This window comes from Balaenoptera musculus, chromosome 15 (genome assembly GCF_009873245.2).
Source record: "Balaenoptera musculus isolate JJ_BM4_2016_0621 chromosome 15, mBalMus1.pri.v3, whole genome shotgun sequence".
Classification (NCBI taxonomy): domain Eukaryota; kingdom Metazoa; phylum Chordata; class Mammalia; order Artiodactyla; family Balaenopteridae; genus Balaenoptera; species Balaenoptera musculus.
This window is the reverse complement of record NC_045799.1, coordinates 59,334,694-59,355,626: the sequence shown is the minus strand read 5'-3', so window position 1 is coordinate 59,355,626 and position 20,933 is coordinate 59,334,694. Positions and strand designations below refer to the sequence as shown.

The following is a 20,933-nucleotide window of genomic DNA, read 5'->3' as shown; positions in this document are numbered from 1 at the left end:
GTGTGTATAGGAGAGAAGTGGTCTAGCCACAGAAATGTGTGACTATGGAATCTACACATTGCAGTGCTTTTTTTTTTTTCAGTGAGTCAATTTAATCATGAAACCAAGGAAGTTTCCACAGCTAAGCTCCCAACAGTAAGGTAGAAAAATATACCTAACAAAGATTTTCCAGAATTAGAGAACAAAAAGCCATATCATCCACTGATAAGTACAATCATCCTAAAAAGATCTGATACATCATCCTTTTCTTCTGACAAAAGATTTTCCAAGTAGCTCTATACCATCGAAATGGTTAATTAGCTGGGAAAATTGATTTCTCCGTCCCCGTGACACTGGAGGCAGCTAGCAGGCTGTTGCAGTAGTCGTTTGTTTTCGTGGTGACAAGAATGGTTGCACCTTCCTCCATGGCTGGGAGTGGAAAGAAATGGTCAGAATCGACCTTTGGTTTGCTCCTGACACAGTCTTCACACGTACATTCTTCCACTGTGTACCCAAGGCCTCTCGAAAGAAGAGTTTCCGCACCAGTCCCGCCATTGTCGCTCTCATACAGGTCTGCATTAGCTTCCTTCTGGAGAGCCGATCCTGATTATGCAGAAACAGAACCGTTAACCTAAACTTTTCAGGGCGCATGGTTGTGCCAGACTTAGCAGCACACATCCGGGATCAAAGCATCGTGAGATGTGTCTCTTCCCACAGAACAAATAAGTGGGTCCTACACTAGAAGTCATGAACTGACAGACCATGGGCCACACTGGGTTCAAAGACATGCTTGGTTTAGGGCGTACAGTGTTTTTAAGTGTTTGCTTGTCTGTTTTACATTGGCCCACATTTGAAAAGCAAGAGATTTTACATACAAATCTAGACAACTGGCCTCTTTTTTTTTTTTTTTAAGAAAACAAAATGTGGCCACTAGGAGCCAACATTCCTACACGGAAACAATTGGGAGTCGATAGCACCTGTCTCCTTCAAGCAGGGCACGGGCTCCCCTATCGCCGAAGCCTCAAGCAGCCCACTACATTCGTTTCTCACCCACTTGGCCCTTGGATGCATTAAGGTACTGAGCCTTTTTACACACGTGAAATGACAAATTACCATATGTTACAGCACACCAAAATCAGTGTTGGGTGACACTTTAGAATTCACAGTAAAGATGCTTCTCTTACAGAGCATTTTGTGGCAGATTACTTTTTTTTTTAAATGAATCTGTCATGCTCACAGAAGGAAGGAGTCTCCGCTACATCCCCATATATGTCTATGAAGGCACGTTTACTACTTCCTCAGCCTTCTGCAGTGTAACTCCATCTTCCAAAACGTCACACTAAAGTCACTCCCCACCTGTCTCTCAGACCCCAGGCAAAAAAAGAGAAATGAGTAAATCATATGGAATAGCCATCTCCCTCCCTTTACTGCACTAGAAAGCAAATGAGGTGGATGCTTTACAGATTATGCACGGAAAATACATGCAAAAGAAATAGGGCAATGGCTGCAAAGTGTTCGGGAGTTAGATCATGGGCAAAGGTGCTGAAATATTTTGATCTTACAAAGCCTTTAAGTAGAACATTCACTTCTCTGGGACTGGTTCTCTACTGCTTAATAAAGATAAAAATCTTTGAGATGATTGCTTAAATAATCCAGGAGCAACTGGCATTCATTTCTAGCATTTTTCACAGTAAAATGTTCACCCAAGCAAACAACACTTATATTTGTATGAAAATATGGCCACGGATCTTGCCAAATATACTTTTCCCAATAGTACCAAACCTGGCTAGCTTTTCTGATAGCATGACGTTTAATCAATGTGCTAACTTTGTCAAAGAGATGGATGTTTCCCAAGGAAGCCTCAGTACTTCAAAAGAGTAATTAGAAAAAATGTTGGGGAAGGCTGACATTGTAGGACATCAGCAAAGAAGGTGTAAAAATTGAAAAGAAAGCTCGCTTCTTCCAAGAGTTCATTTAACCTGTCATCTAACACACTCAAAAGGGCCCTTACCGGATGAGACACTCAACATGAAAAAAGAAAAGGAACTGAAATTCATCATAGCCACCTCTTGGAAACAGATTTCAAAGATCAACCATCAAACCAACCTGTGTTTTTAAATTCGTCCTTTAATGGCTCGGAGCTCATCTTCCTGAGCAAGAACATCAACACGAAAACTGTCAAAGAAACTATCAAGCTGAGGCCCAAACAGGTCCAGAGAATTGCATTTGTTCCTTTCACTGAATTAAAAGAATGTCAGAGAGATAATGAACTGATAACATCATATCCACATCAAGTAAAGATTATTTGCCGTCCAATTCCCCTAATTCCTCAGCATTGACTTTTAAATTCTAAACAATACTTAACTAGGAGAGCTGATAAAAAAATCTCTGTTGTTAAGATTGCAGAATAAAATTGAGTTCAGTTCTGAATAATTGTTCGTTCCTGTTGGCATTTAAATGTTGCCTAATTTTCTTCCTCTTTTTGATCCAGAAAATCTCACCACCTTCCCCGTAATACTTCTTCTTTGAATAAAGTCAATACAGAGAGAAGACGTCACACCAATGAGGAATTGTTCGAGCAGTATTACTTACTTGTATTACAATAACGCTGACATATTAGAGGAGGGGTATTAGGGCATCGAAGGTGACACGGTTTGCAAGCATTCAGCAATCTGTCAAAATATTCATTTTGGAAGCACTGTTGAGCCATCTGGAACGGGATCGCAAAAAGAAACAAGGAAACCACAGAAAGAACAGCATGGGAGGACGAGTAAAATCTCGTCGAGAATTCCCCAGCAAATGTAATGACAGCTACTAGAATGTCGAGGGAAAAAAAGAACTTCACATCAATGACTTGGTTCTTATGGGGGCTGACTCCTTGTACCGTGGCTAAGGATTTGAATACCAACACTAATTCCAGTTTCTAAGTTTGAGGCCCGGGTGGGGTAAGAGATGGAGCGTATGTAGCAAGGGCTATGGTTTATACCTGAAACAGAAACTGCTTATTTATAGAGGAAATTTCTCAGGCAGGTGACAGTTGCAGGATGTCAACAAGCCTGAGGCATCAAGCAGAAGGTTCAGTAACCATCTTTGGAGCATCTGTTTGTGAGCTGTGCTGTGTGATGGGCCCCATGGAGAGAGATAAGACAAGGTCTGTGTCCTTCAAGAACTAAAAATCTAACAGAGGAGATAGAAATTCACTCGAATAACCACAAAGTGTAGTAGGAAGATAGAATATGAGAGGGAAGGAATATGAAGCATGCCTACCAGGTTTTAAACCTAGGAAGAATCCCAGAATTCCGACAAACAGGGATTTCTAGGGTAAAAGTTAAATTGGCAAGAGGGTTGGGGGGAAGATAGGTTTGGGACATAATAATAATATATGACTATTAATATATTATTAATATCTATGTTCCATGAGCATGTAGAAAAATTATCCGCAATCATGTAGAAAAATTATCCGCAATCATAGCATCCAGAAATAATCACTGTTAGTATTTTGGTGTATCACACAGAGTTTGCAAACAGGCCTGCCAATGTGTTCTTTTTTTTTTTTAATTTTTATTTTATTTTATATTACAGTATAGTTGATTTACAATGTTGTGTTGGTTTCAGGTGTACAGCAAAGTGATTTAGTTATACATATACTTGTATCTATTCTTTTTCAGATTCTTTTCCCATAAAGGTTATTACAGAGTATTGAGTAGAGTTCTCTGTGCTATTGCCAATGTGTTCTATTTGGCCAACTCCTGGGAGGATTTCTGTAGGTGGATGGAGGGATAGATAGACAGATAAATAGATAGATAGCGAGGTGCATTTTCCTTTTTACATAAATGGAATCACATGCGTTTGTTTCTAACCATACTGAGAAATAAATCAAAATCTTACATTCCTCTAGGGTCCAGGCAGTGAGGTCAACAGGTGTGACACCCTGGGTGGGACAACCAGGAGCTGAAAGGGCTGGCCCAGCAGGTCCCACGCCCTCATGCTCCTGCCAAATGGTGACCTTTGGGAGACAGGAAAGGACACAGGAAAAGCATGATTAGAGATAGGCAAGGACAAAGATTACCCCTCCTATCAGCCAAGCAAGGAGAGCTTCAGGAAAGGATAGGAAGTGGGGTCAAATTCTGCAGAAAAGTCAGAGGTGGTGCACTAAGGAAGGGGGTCATTGGTGGCCTTTGAGTATGTCAGTGGGCATATTGTAGGTATTTAAGGAGTGGAGAGAAAGAGGAGGTGGCCAAGGTGGGCCACGCCTGGGAAGTCTGGTGGAAACCAGAACTGAGCTTTGATATCTCTTGGAAAAGAAAGCACTACTGTTTCTGACAGATGTACTGGCTCAGGTGCCTGAAGTCCCATGTAGAAGGACGTGCACTGCAACATCATTTGTATTCACAAGAGCCTGACCATCAGTGGGGAATCCACTGTAGAATACGACACAGCCATCAAAAAGAATGAGACCAATGTGCTCTGATATGAACAATACATCACCAAGTGGAAGATACAAGGTACTGAAGAGTGTGTTTATAATCTTCTCTCCTGTGTTTACAAAATAAAATATGTAGGGTCTATATATAGAGATATAAACATAGGCTACATCTGGAAAGATACTCAGGAGACTGATAATAATCACTGCCTCTGGCAAGAGACATAAAGTCCAGGGTGGAAGAAAATTTTAAAAACTTACTTTTCACTGAAAAATCTTTGGTACTGCTTGAATAACTTTTTTAATAATGATGATTTTTTTTTAATAAGAATCATTTTTTTAAAGTGTGGTGTCTTAGTCCATTCAGGCTGCTATACAGAATACCATAGACTGGGTGGCTTATAAACAACAAAAATATATTTCTCACAGTTCTGGAGGCTGGGAAATCCAAGATCAAGGTGTCAGCAGATTTGGTGTCTGGTGAGAGCCCACAGAGAGCTAGCTGTCTTTTCACTATAAACTCTCATGGTGGAGGGGTCAGGAGATCTCCCTGGAGTCTCTTTTATAAGGACACTAATCCCATTCATGAGGGCTCCACCCTCATGACCTAATAATCTCCCAAAGACCTCCAAATGCCATCACACTGGGGATTAGGTTTCAACATAAGAATTTGGGGTGGGGGGGCACAAACATTCAGTCTACAGCAACTGGGGAGCTTGGAGGAGGGAAAAGAGTAGAGTGAAAGAAAAGTTTCCCAAAGATGAAGAGCATAGGCTAAGGGGGGAAGAGTAAAGATTAAAGAAGTCAGAGAAATCAGTGATGGGCAGAGTCTGAGACAGTGTGAGGCCTGAAAGCCAAAGCACCAAGGAAGTCCTTCCCCGGCACCCTCACTGAGCCGTACGAGCAGTGAAGGCCTGCCGAGTTTGCTCTTAATCCCTTGTAGGCCTCGGGCGTCTTGGAAAAGCCCAGGAATGGCTCTGTCCTCAGAGAGGTCACTGCAGACATCTACTGGCATGTTGCCAAGCCTCTCAGATGTGCTGGGTGGGCTTCTAGGGACCAGGCCGGGAGGCTTCATCTTGCCTCAGGCTCTCTCCCCACAAGCATCTTCTCTCCCCCAGTTGTTTCAAGCTTGAACCAGAGAGCGCAGGCCTTGGAGCGGTACCACATCAATGGATGGGCGGCCCAGAGAGGATGGTGATGCCATCCTGCTGAGGCTCCCCAGGGTAGCTCTGGTCTCTCCCCTTCCCCCGGTTTGCTGTTCAGCTTGTTCAGCTCTCTCTTTGATTCTGTGAGGAAAACCTGTGATCCTTCCAATAAAATCCCATTTTGGCTTAAGTTAGCCAGAGTCAGTTTGGGTTGGTTGCTAACAATCCAAAAATAAAAATAAAATCCTTAACCGTTTTATCCCATTCTTAACTAATTCCTCCACTCTTGCCTGAAATGTCGACAATAGACACTGATTGAGGGCCTTCCCCTTTGCTCCTCAGGATAGGGGTGACTGGTGAATTCTGGCATCTTAGGGTCAGCTGCTTCTCCTCCATGACAGGGAAGGAGGTGGGGAAACACAGACAGATAGAGATAAGTGTGCAAAAGGATTTGGGAGATGTCATACTAGTCAGGACTCTTTCCATAAGAAATGACATAAACACTGAAGTTCAAAAAGAACTTACTGGTATTATTGCTGAAAAGTCCAACGGTAAAATCAGCTTTAGTAGCTCGACTTTTGACCAAGTTTCTCTCTGTCACTTGCCTCAGCAATGCCATCTTCTGGGTCTTGGCTCCATTCCCAGGTCTTTCCCTCATGGTCACAAGAGAGCTGCAGCACTTGCAGCCCTCACACACTAATTCCTTCTAAACTCTCCCTCATCATCTCATCTGCTCCCATGTTTTTTTGTTTGCTTGTTTTTTGTTTTTTGTTTTGTTTTCATTTTTGGTTTTTTGGCCATGCCATGTGGCTTGCAGGATCTTAGTTCCCCAACCAGGGATTAAACCCATGCTCCCTGCAGTGGAAGCGCAGAGTTGGGCCACCAGGGAATTCCCTGCTCCCATGGTTTGAAACGTGTTACCTTCCAGATCTATATATCCAACTCCAACCTTGGCCCTGAAATCCAAACCTATCTACCAACTGCCTACTTGGTACATCCATTTCAAGTCTAAGAGGCATCTCAAACTTTATTAAAGTGCATTTGGATTCTCCAAAAGGGAAAGAATGTATGCAGCCTTTTCAAACCTACTTGGTCATTGAATTCCTTTTTTCAAGGACCACCTATGAACATTTAGGAATATATGTTTTATGGAACATAATTTGGGAAAACTCAGGCCAGATTATCTCCACAATTTCCTCCAGTTCTCAAAGACTGTGATTTGGGGATTTAGCAGAGTCACAGTAAAACAGAAGTAGCATGGTTTTAAAGCAAGGATTTTTTTTTTAAGTTTCGTGATAAAGTTTGTTGATGTGATAACATCACCAAAAGAGTGCTGGGTCTGACCTCGCTCTACACAGAAACAACAGGGAGGAAAACCAATCCCCAAGTCAGCATCAAGCTTCAGCAGTCACTCAACGCTCTAAAGAAGCGAAGAGACGCTGCCTCAAACTTCCAAAGACATTAGCGTGTTCTGCAAGGAAAATTCCATCCATTTAAAAGATCCTTTATCCAAATTACTAAACTATCAGCAAGCTTTCACAGCAGAACACTTTGACCTTTTAGCTCTTAACTCCAAACCAACAGTACACAAGTTCTTCCCAGGACTTCAGTAGATTTTTCACTTGGAGAGGGAAATCTAGACCTGCATTAGTCCGGGTTCTCCAGAGAAACAGAACCAACAGAATGTACATATAGAGAGAAAGAGATTTACTCTAAGAAACTGGTTCACACAATTATGGAGGCTGAGAAGTCCTAAGATGTGCAGTTGGCAAGCTGGAGACCCAGGAAAGTCAACAGCGATGGTGTAGTTTCAGTCCAAGAGCCAGCAAGCTCGAGACACAAAAAGAGCTGATGTTTCAACGTCTGAAGACAGGAAAAGACTGGTGTCCCAGCTCAATAGTCAGGCAGATCTTCAACTCTCTGGATGAGGGCAGTCTACTTTTGCTCGGTGTACTCATTCAAATGCTAATCACATCCAAAAACACCCACACAGACACAACCAGAATAATCTTTTCCCAAATATCTGGGCCCCATCAAATTGACACATAAAATTAACCATCGCAAGGCCCTTGACTACACATCCAATCCTTGCCTTCTGTTGACCTCCTTGAATAACCTTTGTGCTATGCTGTGCTACCTGGTTACTGTGGGAGCTGTGTCTCCCAGAATCCCCATCCCTGCACGGTTCCAGGATAGAGCTGGCCAACAGAGGAACATGAATGAGACTGGGAAAGCGGATGGGAAGCCGCAGCCACTGTTCTCCGAAGGACATCACAGTCGCATGCAGTGATGGATGGTCACAAAGATGCCTAATGGGTTCAGGTACATCCTCCTTCTCCTTTGCTCTACATCCAGCTCTTCTTCCCACCTGCTGGCCGTGCTGACCAACAGCAGCCCCAGCCCTACCATCTTGCCATCAGCTTACCTGCTGATTCACAGAGGCGGGGGCCACACACAACTGTACAAGCTCCCCCTCACGGCCCTCTGTTAGCAACTGGATGTTCCCAACTTCTCAGATCAACTGGTCGGTGATTCCTCTGGTCCTCACCTCCCCAGCTCCTCTCACAATTGTGGAAGGTCTGATTCCTACAATATGTCCCTTACGCTGTACCACTCATGGTGGCTCAGCTCCCCTGACCATCCTTGACTAATGCACCTCTTTAATCTTGTTGTTTTGAACCTACAGTTGAAATGATTCACTAAGAACTGTCCAGATCCTGCCCGCAGAGTGGCACAGCATTATGATTAAGGCACAAGTTTTGGAGCCAGAAAAATCTGAAGCCCAGCTTCACCACAGTGGATCCTGTGTGGCCTTGGGCAAGTGGTCTAACCTCTCTGAGCCTCAGTTTCCTTATCTGTAACAATGTCCTTGATAATATATCAACTTCCTGGGATTGTTGCCAGGATTAAGTAAGATAATCTCTAGAACTCATAAATTTATATGCAGGACTTCCCTGGTGGCGCAGTGGTTAAGAATCCACCTGCTGATGCAGGGGACATGGGTTCAAGCCCCGGTCCGGGAAGATCCCACATGCCGCAGAGCAACTAAGCCCATGCACCACAACTACTGAGCCTGCGCTCTAGAGCCTGCAAGCCACAACTACTGAGCCCACGTGCCACAACTACTGAAGCCCACGTGCCTAGAGCCCGTGCTCCGCAACAAGAGAAGCCACCACCATGAGAAGTCCGCGCACCGCAACAAAGTGTAGCCCCCGCTCACTGCAACTAGAGAAAGCCCACGTGCAGCAACGAAGACCCAACACAGCCAAAAATAAATAAATAAATTTATTTATTTTAAAAAATAATAAATTTATGTGCAAATAATTTATGAGCACAGTTCCTGGACCAGAGGAAGTGCTCAGCAAACTTTATTGATTTTGTTATCATTAACAGGAAGCTCAGAGCCATTCAACCTCTGGGAAGGTTGTTTGCCCAAGTTTGGTTAGAGCAGTATAACCAGGGGGAGACCCCACATAAATGGGATCATCCCCAAACCAAAGTCAGGAAACAAACATTATGCATTAATTGCTGGAATTTCAAATAAATTAATTAAAATGCTAGAATTTCAAGGGATGATGAAGCAAAGGGGCACCGCAAGGGTGGAAGGCAGAATGTGTTTGAGTTTGAGAGATGGGTTAAGGCAAGGGGTTAGTACTAAGGTAATGAGTAGCAGGCAAAAGTGAGCATTCTCTTTTTATAGGATGTCTGATGTGTAGCACAGAGCAGGCATAGTGGCCTATAGGAAATCTACAAGTTCAGTCCAAAACCTTTACCTTTTCCCAAAGTAGAAAAATAGCTTCCAGAAATTCAAATATCATTGCAATGCTGCATCAACATCTAGATGTTTTAATGTCATTTACTTTGGTGGATGTACATGGCATTTATTATGACACATTATTTTGAGAATCATTATTTAGTGCTTTCTTTAATTAGAGAAGGTTAGACAGTTCTTATTACAGGATTTGGATTTGGATTAGGTGATTTGGGAGCCGGTGCAACGAAACAGGCTTATCTCTGGACTGGCTGTTGACAGGTTGTGGGGTTAACTCTATAATTGGGGTATAACTATGTATTAGTCAAGGTTTTCCAGAGAAGCAGAACCCATAGGAGACAGAAAGGAAGATAGATAAAGAGATGAGAGGGAGAGAGAGAGAGAGAAAGAGAGAGAGGTATTTCAAGGAATTGGCTCATGCAGTTGTGGGAGTTGGCAAGTCCAAAAATCACAGGGCAGAGCCCAGAAGGCTAAAAATGCAGGGAAGGGTTGATGTTACAGTATTGAGTCCAAAATCCAGGCAGCAAGCAAGGCAGGCTGGAAATTCTAGGGTTTCTATGTTGCAGGCTTGAGGCCAAAACTTTTTGGAGGGAGAGTAAACCTCAGTCTTTGCTCTTAAGGCCTTCAACTGATTGGATGAGGCCCACCCGCTTTATGGAGGGTAATCTGCTTTATTCAAAGTCCACTGGTTTGAATGTGAGTCGTGTCTAGAAAATATCTTCACAACAACATCTAGACTGTGTAACTCTGGTGATCACGGGAGCTGTTCCCAAGAATACAGTTCTCTCCTTCTGAGCACAAGGCAGGATTGTACTTTCCATGCCCCTCTTTGAAGTTACACATAGATGAGTAACTTGTTTTTGAATGTGAGCAGAAGGGACATGTGTACTTGAAGACAGAGGCCAGTGCTTAATTCAACCACATTCTCTTTCTCTCTGCCATGTTGAATAGCAATGCCCCAGCGGGTGATAGCTCTGTGGGCCTGGGTTCCAATGGGAGGATGATAGAGGCACAGTCCCAGCTGACCCAGTGGGAGGTTATGGGCTGAATGTTTGTGCCCCCAAATTCTTTTGGTGAAGCCCTAACTCCCAAAGTGATGGTATTTGGAGGTGAGGCCTTTAGGAGATGATTAAGTTTAGATGAGGTCATGAGAGGGGAGGCCCTTATGATGAGATCAGTGCCTTATAGACACCAGAGAACTTTCTCGAGCACTCGAGTGTCATAGGTGGACACAGGGAGAAGGCAGCCAACTGCAACCCAGGAAGGGAGCTCTCATCAGACACCAAATCTGCTGACACCCTGATCTTGGACTTCCCAGACTCCAGAATGGTGAGAAATAAATTTCTGTTGTTTAATCCACCCAGCCTATGATATTTTGTGATAGCAACCCATGCCTCCTGAGACACGTTGCATGAATGAGATCTGGGTGATGTTTGTTACTACAACACAACCTTGTCTATCCTGACTGATACAGAGTCCAGAGCCATGGTACTAACCATTGTGCAGCATTGCCTCTTCACTACCACTGAAAACTTCTTTATGAGCACTAAATATTTCCAAACAAACTTCTGCTAGTGTACTGCAGTCCAAAATGAAAGAAACCTCAAAAGAACACAAAACTAACATGGACACAAAGGAACAGCGAACATTAAGGCAGAAACATTGGCCCTCTGGTGTACCCATAAACTGCCAATGATTTGGTTTCTTACTCAACTTGAAACAGAGCCTGGGGGAGTCTGGGCTTGTGCTAAGGGGAGGTGGAGGAGATGAAACAGCTCAGAGCCAGGTTCTAATGAAGCACGAGGCTCAGCATTCCTGCTGGGCGAATCCTGCAATGGCAGATTCCAATGCAAAGACCTTTTCCTCCCATCTCTCCCTCATACTCAGATCTCTGCACATCCCTCAGAAGCCTGTCTGCTCATGGACATGAAAAGGCTAATTTGATATGGGGCCAAGTCTCAAGGCCGTCTGTTAGTTTTCCAAGAAGATTCCCTTTGAAGATTCTCCTCTGAACTCCTGCCATCTCTCAGCCCTATCAGAAACGTCAGCTCTAGAATTTTTCAAAGTGGGTTCACTCTGATTTCCAGGGCGTCCTGACTGTTTGCAATTCTAAGACTCGTCATATCAGGGAAGTTTGATTTCTTGTTTTTCAACCACTGACTTCTCCTCGTGACACTTTTTGTCTCCACTGTAAATACCAAAAACCACAGGACACAGAGCTTGCTGACAGTGGTGCCTGCATCATTAGATGACTTGAGAAGCAGAAACAAATCCTCCCATTCCATAAATATTGATTATGTGCCCACTACGTACTAGGCACTATGCCAGGCACCGAGGTACACCAGTGAGTTCATTTTAGATGTGGTTCCTGCCCTAACAGGGTTTACAGTCTGATGGGGGACACAGAAAAAAAAAAAAAGAAACTAATAAATAAAGTACCTACGATTGTGAAAGTGCTATTAAGGAAAAAGCACGGTGCTGAGAGAGCCTGAAAGGAGGTGAGTGAGGGTGGAGGGTACAGGGGAAAGAAACTCCTCTGTTAGTCGGGGGCCCTCTGGGAAGCAGTCACCAAGATGGAATTAGATTGCGACAGGTTTTGAGGGGGGAAAACACTAGTGAGGAACACAGGGAAGGAGCCAGAGAAGGGGGGAAGAACCTTCAGACCATAATGCAGGTCTAACACCACTGAAGGAGAAGGGCAAGGAAGGGACTTGGGTAGCAAGTGTCTCAGGCTGCAGGGCAAGGTCCGGCTGATGGGGGGGTGGGGGGCGGGGGGGGCAGTTATTGAGCCAAAGTTGCTCGTGGAGGAGTCCTGGGTCTCACAGGAATGGGCCCAATGCACTAGTCCCCTGGCCGTGCTCGGGCCTGGCTGGGGGCAGCCCGGGGAATCCAAGTCCCAGTGGGAAAGCAGTGGTGAGCAGTGGCAGCCGGAACAGTCAGGCAGGCGGGCTCCCTGCAGCACCTCCCAGGGGTCACCGACGCGGCCATCAGTCTCCAGGACTGTTTGCGGAGCAGCCCTGCATGATTTCCAAGGGCCTTTCTTATGAGGGGAAACTGCTTTTTAAATTGGATAATGGGTATCTAGGGTTCATTATAATATCTTTTCTATTTTGCATATGTTATGAAAGTTTTATACTATGAAATTTTAAATTTTAGTTTAAAAGTATATGAAAGAATTTATTCCAAGGTATTAAGAAAGTGTATCTCTGAGTATCCTTTTATAGGTGATTCTTATTTTTGTCTGTATTAATTAATTTTTCCCAATAAATATATATTAGTTTTACAATAATAAAAAAGTTATTTTAATTATAAAATTTTAAATAGGCATTTTCAAGTGATTTTTTTAAAGTGTAAAGTACTTGGAACAGTAATAGTATTTATTAGTAGCACACAATTTGAGATACCTTAGGTTTAAATCCAACAAAATCCATCTATACACCATGTTAATTCAAATAAAAATTATTTAATATCTTTTTTTAATATTTATTTATTGATTTGGTTGCACCAGGTCTTAGTTGCAGCTCACTGGTTCCTTAGTTGCAGCACGCAGGCTCCTTAGTCATGGCATGCGAACTCTTGGTTGCGGCATGCATGTGGGATCTAGTTCCCTCACCAGGGATCGAACCCCAGCCCCCTGCATTGGGAGCACGGAGTCTTATCCACTGTGCCACCAGGGAAGCCCCTTATTTAAAATCTTAACCAATGACATATAGAATAAAGTCAGTGTGGTATATAGGTGAAGATCATGGTATTTAGAATCGAGCAGGCTTGGTTACATTCCAGCTGTTGGCATCTTTTAGATGTCTAACCTGAGCAAATTTCTTCGCCTCTGCAAAGGGGCCAACATCTACCCCATAGGGCTGTTGTAAGACTATTGCAAAGCAATCTATATAATACAATTATTACAGGGCCTAGAACATAGAAATAATCTCTAAGTGGCTTGTCATACATGTTGTTTGATAAATATTTTTAAAGTTTGAGTAGTTCCATAATCTACAACTTCCACATCACCTGGGTGAATATCAGGATCATTGTTAATACAATTTGTACCATGTCACCAATCAATGATCACCTACAAATATTTAATGGTATTACATGGAGTCTAATAACCTAGACATATTGTACCTCAAAAAGATTAAGAGTATCAGTTAACATGCCAAGAAAATTATTTATAAATATCCTATGGCTTAGAAAAAGAGATGGCATAATTATTTTATGGTTGTTTCTCTCTCCCGTCAAGTTCAAGAACTTTTACGTTCTCTCCTGTACTTTTGGGAAAATACTCTTTCCTAAGCTATAAATAATTTTAAAACCTACACATTTGTGATTCGATGAATTAATTAGCAGAGTGAGACTCGGCTTTCCTCCATTTCTGTTGTGAAGTCATTCAAACATCTGAAGCAAAAGTGTGTGTTTCACAACTGCTCCACTTCGGTTTCTTCATGAAGGAGATTTGGGTACAAAACGCACTGAGGGGGCTTCTCTGGTGGCACAGTGGTTAAGAATCCGCCTGCCAATGCAGGGGACACGGGTTCGAGCCCTGGTCCGGGAAGATCCCACATGCCGCGGAGCAACTAAGCCTGTGCGCCACAACTACTGAGCCTGCGCTCTAGAGCCCTCGAGCCACAATTGCTGAGCCCACGTGCCACAACTGCTGAAGCCCAGGCGCCTAGAGCCCATGCTCTGCAACAAGAGAAGCCACGACGATAAGCCCGCGCACCGCAACAAAGACCCAACACAGCCAAAAAAAAAAAAAAAAAAAAACGCACTGAGGAAATTGACTTTGAGAAGGAATCCCAAGCCCCAAGCAGTGGTTGTGTTCTGTGATATATATGCACTGCCATTTTATCACAATCATCTTCCGTAATGTTTCCTCTCAGGGGTGTAGAAAGCCCCAGAACAGATGCCTCTGATTAAATGTAGAGTGGGGACTTCCCTGGCGGTCCAGCGGTTAAAAGTCCGCGCTTCCACCGCAGGGGCCGTGGGTTCAATCCCTGGCCGGCCAAAAGTATGTATAAATAGAGGGAGGGAGAGGGAGGGAGGGAGAGGGAGGGAGGGAGAGGGAGGGAGGGAGAGGAGGGAGAGGGAGGGAGAGGGAGGGAGGGAGGGAGGAGGGAGGGAGAGGGAGGGAGAGGGAGGGAGAGGGAGGGAGGGAGAGGGAGAGAGGGAGAGGGAAGAGGGAGGGGGGAGAGGGAGGGAGAGGGAGGGAGAGGGAGGGAGAGGGAGGGAGAGGGAGGGAGAGGGAGGGGGGGAGGGAGGAGGAGGGAGAGGGAGGGAGAGGGAGGGGGGGAGGGAGGAAGAAGAGTGAATCCCTGCCGTGACCATGACTCAAGGTGACTGTCCCTCTCTCTAGGACACAGACTGCAAAGTTGCCTGTCATGCATCTTCTTTTGATTCACCTTTTTCATACATAGTACTTTCTTTTCCTGACCTTTGCTCCTGTTTAGATGCAAGAGCGACTTCAAACCACAGGGAACGTTCCTGCATAGAATCACCACATCAAGGAGTCAGACATCCTGATTTAGGATCCTGGCAAAGCACCTGTTACTAGTCATGTGGCTTTGTCAAATGTCTTTAACTTGTCGGAGCTTTGGAGATTTGGCTACTTACTCTGTGTCAACGAAAAAAATTAATCAATAGTCCAACTAAGAAAGAAATAGAAAATTTTATTTGAGCCAACCTAAGAATTATAATTGGGGAGACAGTCTTTCAGAAAGCTCTGAGGACTCTTCCACCCGTTAGAGGTCAAAGCACAATTATGTAAGTTTTTGAGACAAAGGGTTAGAGTCAAATAACGTCTTATTGACAGTTTACACAATCCAGATCTCACATATAAAGCACTGAGTGGTAGGTCATGGGTCATCAGGGCCCCTTACAAGATTAAGAAGGAAGGTTATCTCCTAAGGAGGTCTGGTTAATGCAGATGCACAATATACACTAAGGGAGAGGGAGGAGGCCCACATGGGTCCCCAAAAAAGTTTAAATTTTTCTTGTCTTGCCATAAAATATGAATTTTATTTCACATTCTGTAAAAGAGAAACAACAATGAAATCACCTATCACATGAGTTGTCGTGAAGATTAAATGACAAAATACTTAGGACACCAGGGATGCGACTGTGAGGTGGGAATGGTCCACCCAGAGGGAAAGTATTCAATCACTGATATTGTTTAGAATTGTCTTGGGACACCACTGTAACTCAGTACCTGGCACTCAGTATGGACTCAATAGATGGCAGTCATTTAGAAGTAAAATTTAGGGAATTCCCTGGCAGTCCAGTGGTTAGGACTTGGCACTTTCACTGCTGGGGCCCAGGTTCAATCCCTGGTCTCGGAACTAAGATCCCTCAAGACATGTGGCGTGGCCAAAAAAGAAAAAAATTTTTCAATTTAATTTTAGTTCACGTCATTGTTTTACCTTATTTTATTTTAATAACAGTTCTATTGAGATAGAGTTCACATACCATAAAGTCCCTTCTCTTAAAGTGTGCAATTTGGTGGGTTTTAGTATATTCACAGAGTTATACATCAATCACCATTATCTTATTCCAGAACATGTGCATCACCCTCTAAAAAACCTCCTACCCATTAGCAGTCACTCTCCATTCTCTGGCAACCACTAATTTGCTTTCTGTCTCTATGGATTTGCTTATTCTGGACATTTCATACAAATGGAATCATACAACATATGGCCTTTTGCGTCTGGCTTCTTTCACTTAGCATAATGCTGTCAAAGTTCGTGTGTGTTGTAGCAGGTGTTAGTACGTCTTTCCTTTTGATGGCTGAATAATGTTCTGTTGATCTACCCAAGACCAATTTTCTTTCTCCATTCATCAGTTCACGGACATTTGGGTTGTTTCCACTTCTTAGCTATTATGAATAATGCTTATGAGCATTCATGTGCAAGTCTTTATGTGGACATATATTTTCAGTTCTCTTGGGTGTATACCTAGGAGTAGAATTCTGGGCCAAATGGTAACTCTACGTATAACTTTTTTTTTTTGGCATGTGGGATCTTAGTTCCCCGAAAAAGGGATCAAACCCGTGCCCCTTGCACTGGAAGTGCAGAGTCTTAACCACTGGACTGCCAGGGAAGTCCCTATGTTTAACTTTTTGAACTGCCATCATTTCATTTAATTATTCACCATGGTTTTCATCTTAGTCAACAATTCCTTGTTTCCACAACTACCTCACATCCAAGGGTATTTTATCCATAGCCAGAGACCAGTGTTTCCTGAAATGGCTTTTAAGGAACACTAAGTCCCAAAAGATGTTCCATGAGAAATAGATCTCACATTCAAAAAAGTGTAAGAAGATGACGTATGCCACATATTGTAGACTTATAATGCAAATTTACATTGTGAAATAAAATTCATATTTTATGCCAAGACAAGAAAAATTTAAACATAAAAAATTCTTGTCTGCCCTTTGGCCACCTCTCTCCCTTCTACTGTGCATTGTGTATCTGCATTATGCATTGACCAAACCTCCCCATCAGCAGCAACACCTGCTCAGCCATAAAGAGCAACATGCTCCCAGCATCACCAAGACAACTCCTTAAAAGATGACATTCCTTCTTGAGCTTGTGAGGGGTCACATGACCCACCACAGTGATGCTTAGATCTGGATTATATAAACTGTCAATAATATGTGATTTGATGTACAGCCCCCTGTCTCAAAAAACTTACATAGCTGTGCTTTTACTTCTAACAGGTGGAACAGTTCTCAGAGGTTTCTGAGATGCTTTTCCTGGGTTATAATCCTCAAATTTGGCTCGAATAAGATTTTCCATTTCTTTCTTATATTGGCTGATTAATTTTTCATCGACAATATATTAAATATTCTGTGAATATTCTGCATAGAGAATACTGTGGAGCTCAGTGTTTCCCAAACAGATGTGATCATGGACCCCTTTTCACAGAACATCTATTAACAGAACTGATGTCCTAAGGAACCCATTTTGGGAAATGCTGTTAGAGATGTACACACCATAGGCTAAAATGTACAGGCATTTGTGACTAATCAGTGTATTTCTCCAGCCAATAAATGATTCACTCCCTTTAATGAATCTCAGTATTTGGGGGGAAGAGATAAATTTAATGGAAATGTTTGCCAATTTGAACTCCTGGAGGTGGCAGTGCCTAAAGTCACAGATTTTTCAGATATATATGCCAATAAATTCCTTTTCCTTTAAATACATGTGAGTTTCTTTTCTGTCTCTTGCATCTTAAAGAGTCCTACTAATACAATTGAGCTATTTCTGGCTTTCTCTGATAGACACTCAATCCCATCAACTGAAAATGTTACCAACAGGCTCTTTAAATAATCATGCTGAATTTAGGAGTGGCGTTGCCAACCTTGGAACATTGAAAACCCCTGAACGAGAGAGCATCAGGGACCGCTTCCCTTTCCCCTCTTGTTAGCTGTTTTGCCGTAGAGATGGGTCATAACAACACACTGTGTTATCAGGGCCTAGAATATCTTGGTGAAATGCCCATCAGTAGGAGAATGATTAATCAAAGTACAGTAAATGCATACTATTTAATAAAACATGAATTTTCTTTAACGATCTCCAATTACCTGACTAGCTGGATTAATCAGCTCTCACCAGTCAGTGTGATGCCCACAGCAAGAATGGGAGGAGATACTGAGCTACCACACGTAGGTGAACGTTTGTTCCTATTAGTTGAGCTGTATGCTTATCCCAAAAGTTAACTGTCTGTGTTTCCAAACCTATTTACATTTGTACTTGTTCTTATAATTGTTTGTGTAAATATCACATAAACCAGTGAAAATGTGAAAAATAAAGAGTTAGTGTGTATATGAAAACTAAGTTGGTTTCTTTGGAAAGACTTGATAAAAGCACATCAATTTTTATTTAGTTAAATATTCTCTCTTGGTAGAAACCAATTCTTGAGTTTTCCTAGTTTCATTAATTTTTTTGTTTCTATCAGTATCGTGGGATATTTTGTAAGCCCCATAAACCCAAACCTCTCAGGCTGAGTGGAAACAAGTATACCATCCAAAATATGCACAAAAATGCCTCAATGCATTAGGCACCTGAAAAAAGCAACTTGCTATATATTTTCTTTGACACATTTAACGTTAGCAGAAATGTTTAATTAATGTATCCCTTCATGGAATAAAGAAAATACAATGATAATTGTCATTATGTGACAAAAAGTACATCTTACCTGAAAATTACTTTTCAGAAAACTCACTGTAGTGAAATCAACATTGAATTTATGATGGCAGACTTTTCCCTATCTATGCTGTTTTGTTTTTAACTTTATGGGCGTTTTTCTTGTTTTGTTTTTTGGTTTTGGTTTTTCGGGGTTTTTTTGGCCACGCCACACAGCTTGTGGGATCTTAGTTCCCCGACCAGGGATTGAACCTGCGCCCTTGGCAGTGAAAGTGCTAAGTCCTAACTACTGGACCACCAGGGCATTCCCTTAACTTTATGTTTTGACAAAATTTCATACTTATAGAAATGTTAACATTTTACACTTGCTCTGTAATCTTCCTCTCGCTAGAGCATGCTCTCTCTTTGTATGTATAATTATTGTCATTTGTATCAACGATGTAGGAAGCAACTTTCAGACATGATACTCCTTCACCCTTAAATACTTCAGTGTGTCTTCCCTACAAACAAGGGCATTCTATCACATAGGTACAGTATGATTGTCAAAATCAGGAAATTAATATTGATAATAATTAACACTGATACTATCATCTAAGACCTTATTCAGATTTCACCAATTTCCCACTAATGTCTACAGCAAAAGGAAAAAAAAATTTTCCTGGTCCAGAATCCTATCCAGGAACTGGTCTCCTTGAATCTGGAACTCTGCCTCTGTCTTTGTCTTTCACGATCCGGGCATTTCTCAAAGAGCCCAGGCCCTTGGGACTTCCTGGCAGTCCAGTGTTTAAGACACCGCACTTCCACTGCAGGGGCATGGGTTCCATCCCTGGTTGGGGAACTAAGATCCGGTATGCCGTGCAGTGAGGCCAAAAAACAGGAAAAAAAATTTTTTTTAAATAACATAGGGGTGGCGTCAAGATGGCAGTGTGGGAAGACACCAAGTTAGCGTCTCCCCACAACTAGGGCGCCTGCCAGCCGCTGGTGGGGGACCCTGATGCCCAAGCAGAAAGGAGGAACCCCCAAGTGAACCTGTAGGACGTGGGGGGACAGAGGGGGAAAGAGAAGTGGAGGCCAGACAGGATCGGTGCCCCTGAGGCCGGGGAGATCAGGAGAGGTAGGCAGGAGGGGCCCTCCAGGAGGAGGGGAGAGGAGCGGAGGGTGATCGACCAGCCCACTCGGTGCACTCGGCCCAGGGAGCCTGCTGAGCCCCCAGGCCGGTCCCCTGCCCTCCAAGGCCCCCCGCTGTCTCCGCCGGCCGCATTTGTCCTGGGGGCATAGGAAGGAGGCCGAGGGGAGACCAGGAGAGGCAGGCAGGAAGGGCCCTCCAGGAGGTGCGGGAGAGGAGCAGAGGGCGATCGCCTGGCCCACTCGGGCCGTGGAGCCTGCTGAGCTCTCAGGCGGGTCCCCTGACCTCCAAAGCCCCCTCCAGGCCTTGTAGGTCCTTGGGGGAATAGGAGGGAGATCAGGGAGAGGCAGGCGGGAGGGGTCCTCTGGGAGGAGCAAGGGAGGAGTGGAGGGTGATTGCTCCACCCACTGAGGCCCGGGGAGCCTGCTGAACTCCCAGGCCGGTTCCCTGCCCTCCAAGGTCCCCACCCCCGCTGGCCGCATTGGTCCTGGGAGCATAAGAAAAAGGCCGAGGGGAGAACAGGAGAGGCAGGTGGGAGGGGCCTAAGGGGCCCTCCCAGACCCCAGACCAGAGGAGCAGGAGAGGAGAGGAGGGTGTTTGTCCCGCCCATTTGAGCCCAGGAAGCCTCCTGGGCTCCCAGGTGAGGTCCCCTGCCCTCTGAGACCAGGGGTGGGGGGTACGCCTGGGCCCCTTCTGTTCCTGGAGCCTAAGCCCCACCCCCCAACCCCACAGGGCCTTTTCCAGCCCTGTGGGTCCTGAGCATAGGCCCCACCCACTGCCCAAACCTTGCCCTCGCTTAGGCCCCGCCCCCCACAGCCAAGGCCTTTTCCCCATTTTTTTTGTTTTGTTTTCTCTTTTCCCTCCTCCTCTTTTTTACTATTGTGGTACTGTTGTACCTTCCAGCGCTTGATTCATCTATTTTATTTTTATATTCTTTCTAACATATCTGTTAGTTTCCTAGTCTAATTTTATTTTTTACTTTCTTACTGTTCTCTTTTTTTTTTTTTTTTTTCTCCCCACATGGCTTGTGAGATCTTGGTTCAGGAGTCGGGGGTCAGGCCAAAGCTCCTGCAGTGGAAGCTGCATGTCAGAACCACTGAACTAACAGAGAGCCTCAGACCCCAGGAAATATTCATTGCAGTGAAGTCTCACAGAGGTCCTCATGTCAGCACCAAGACCTACCTCTGCCCAACAGCCTACAAACTCCAGTGTTGGAAGCCTCAGGCCAAACAAGTAAGAGAGGAACACAATCCCACTCATAAAAAAAAAAAAAAAAAAAAAGAGATGACAAAAAAATATGTCACAGATGAAGGAGGAAGGTAAAAACATATAAGACCAAATAAATGAA

The 20,933-nt window shown here is 43.8% G+C and overlaps 1 protein-coding gene across 3 annotated transcripts in view; it reads right to left on the bottom strand.

Annotated features, from left to right (window-relative positions):
* Positions 1-102: 102 nt before the first annotated feature.
* The window catches only part of TNFRSF17 (TNF receptor superfamily member 17), an 80,533-nt gene continuing 59,702 nt past the window's right edge, over positions 103-20,933 (bottom strand). For 2 of the 3 annotated variants that reach the window (XM_036824823.1, XM_036824824.1), the window contains 4 exons: positions 3,868-3,985; positions 2,572-2,689; positions 2,086-2,217; positions 103-582 (listed from right to left, as the gene is read on the bottom strand). In XM_036824823.1, the coding sequence (XP_036680718.1) occupies positions 293-582; positions 2,086-2,217; positions 2,572-2,689 (540 nt within the window). In that variant the 5' untranslated portion in view covers positions 3,868-3,985 and the 3' untranslated portion in view covers positions 103-292. Of the gene's footprint in view, positions 583-2,085; positions 2,218-2,571; positions 2,785-3,867; positions 3,986-20,933 lie in introns of those variants that run through there. The other variant, XM_036824825.1, reaches the window with a different exon arrangement.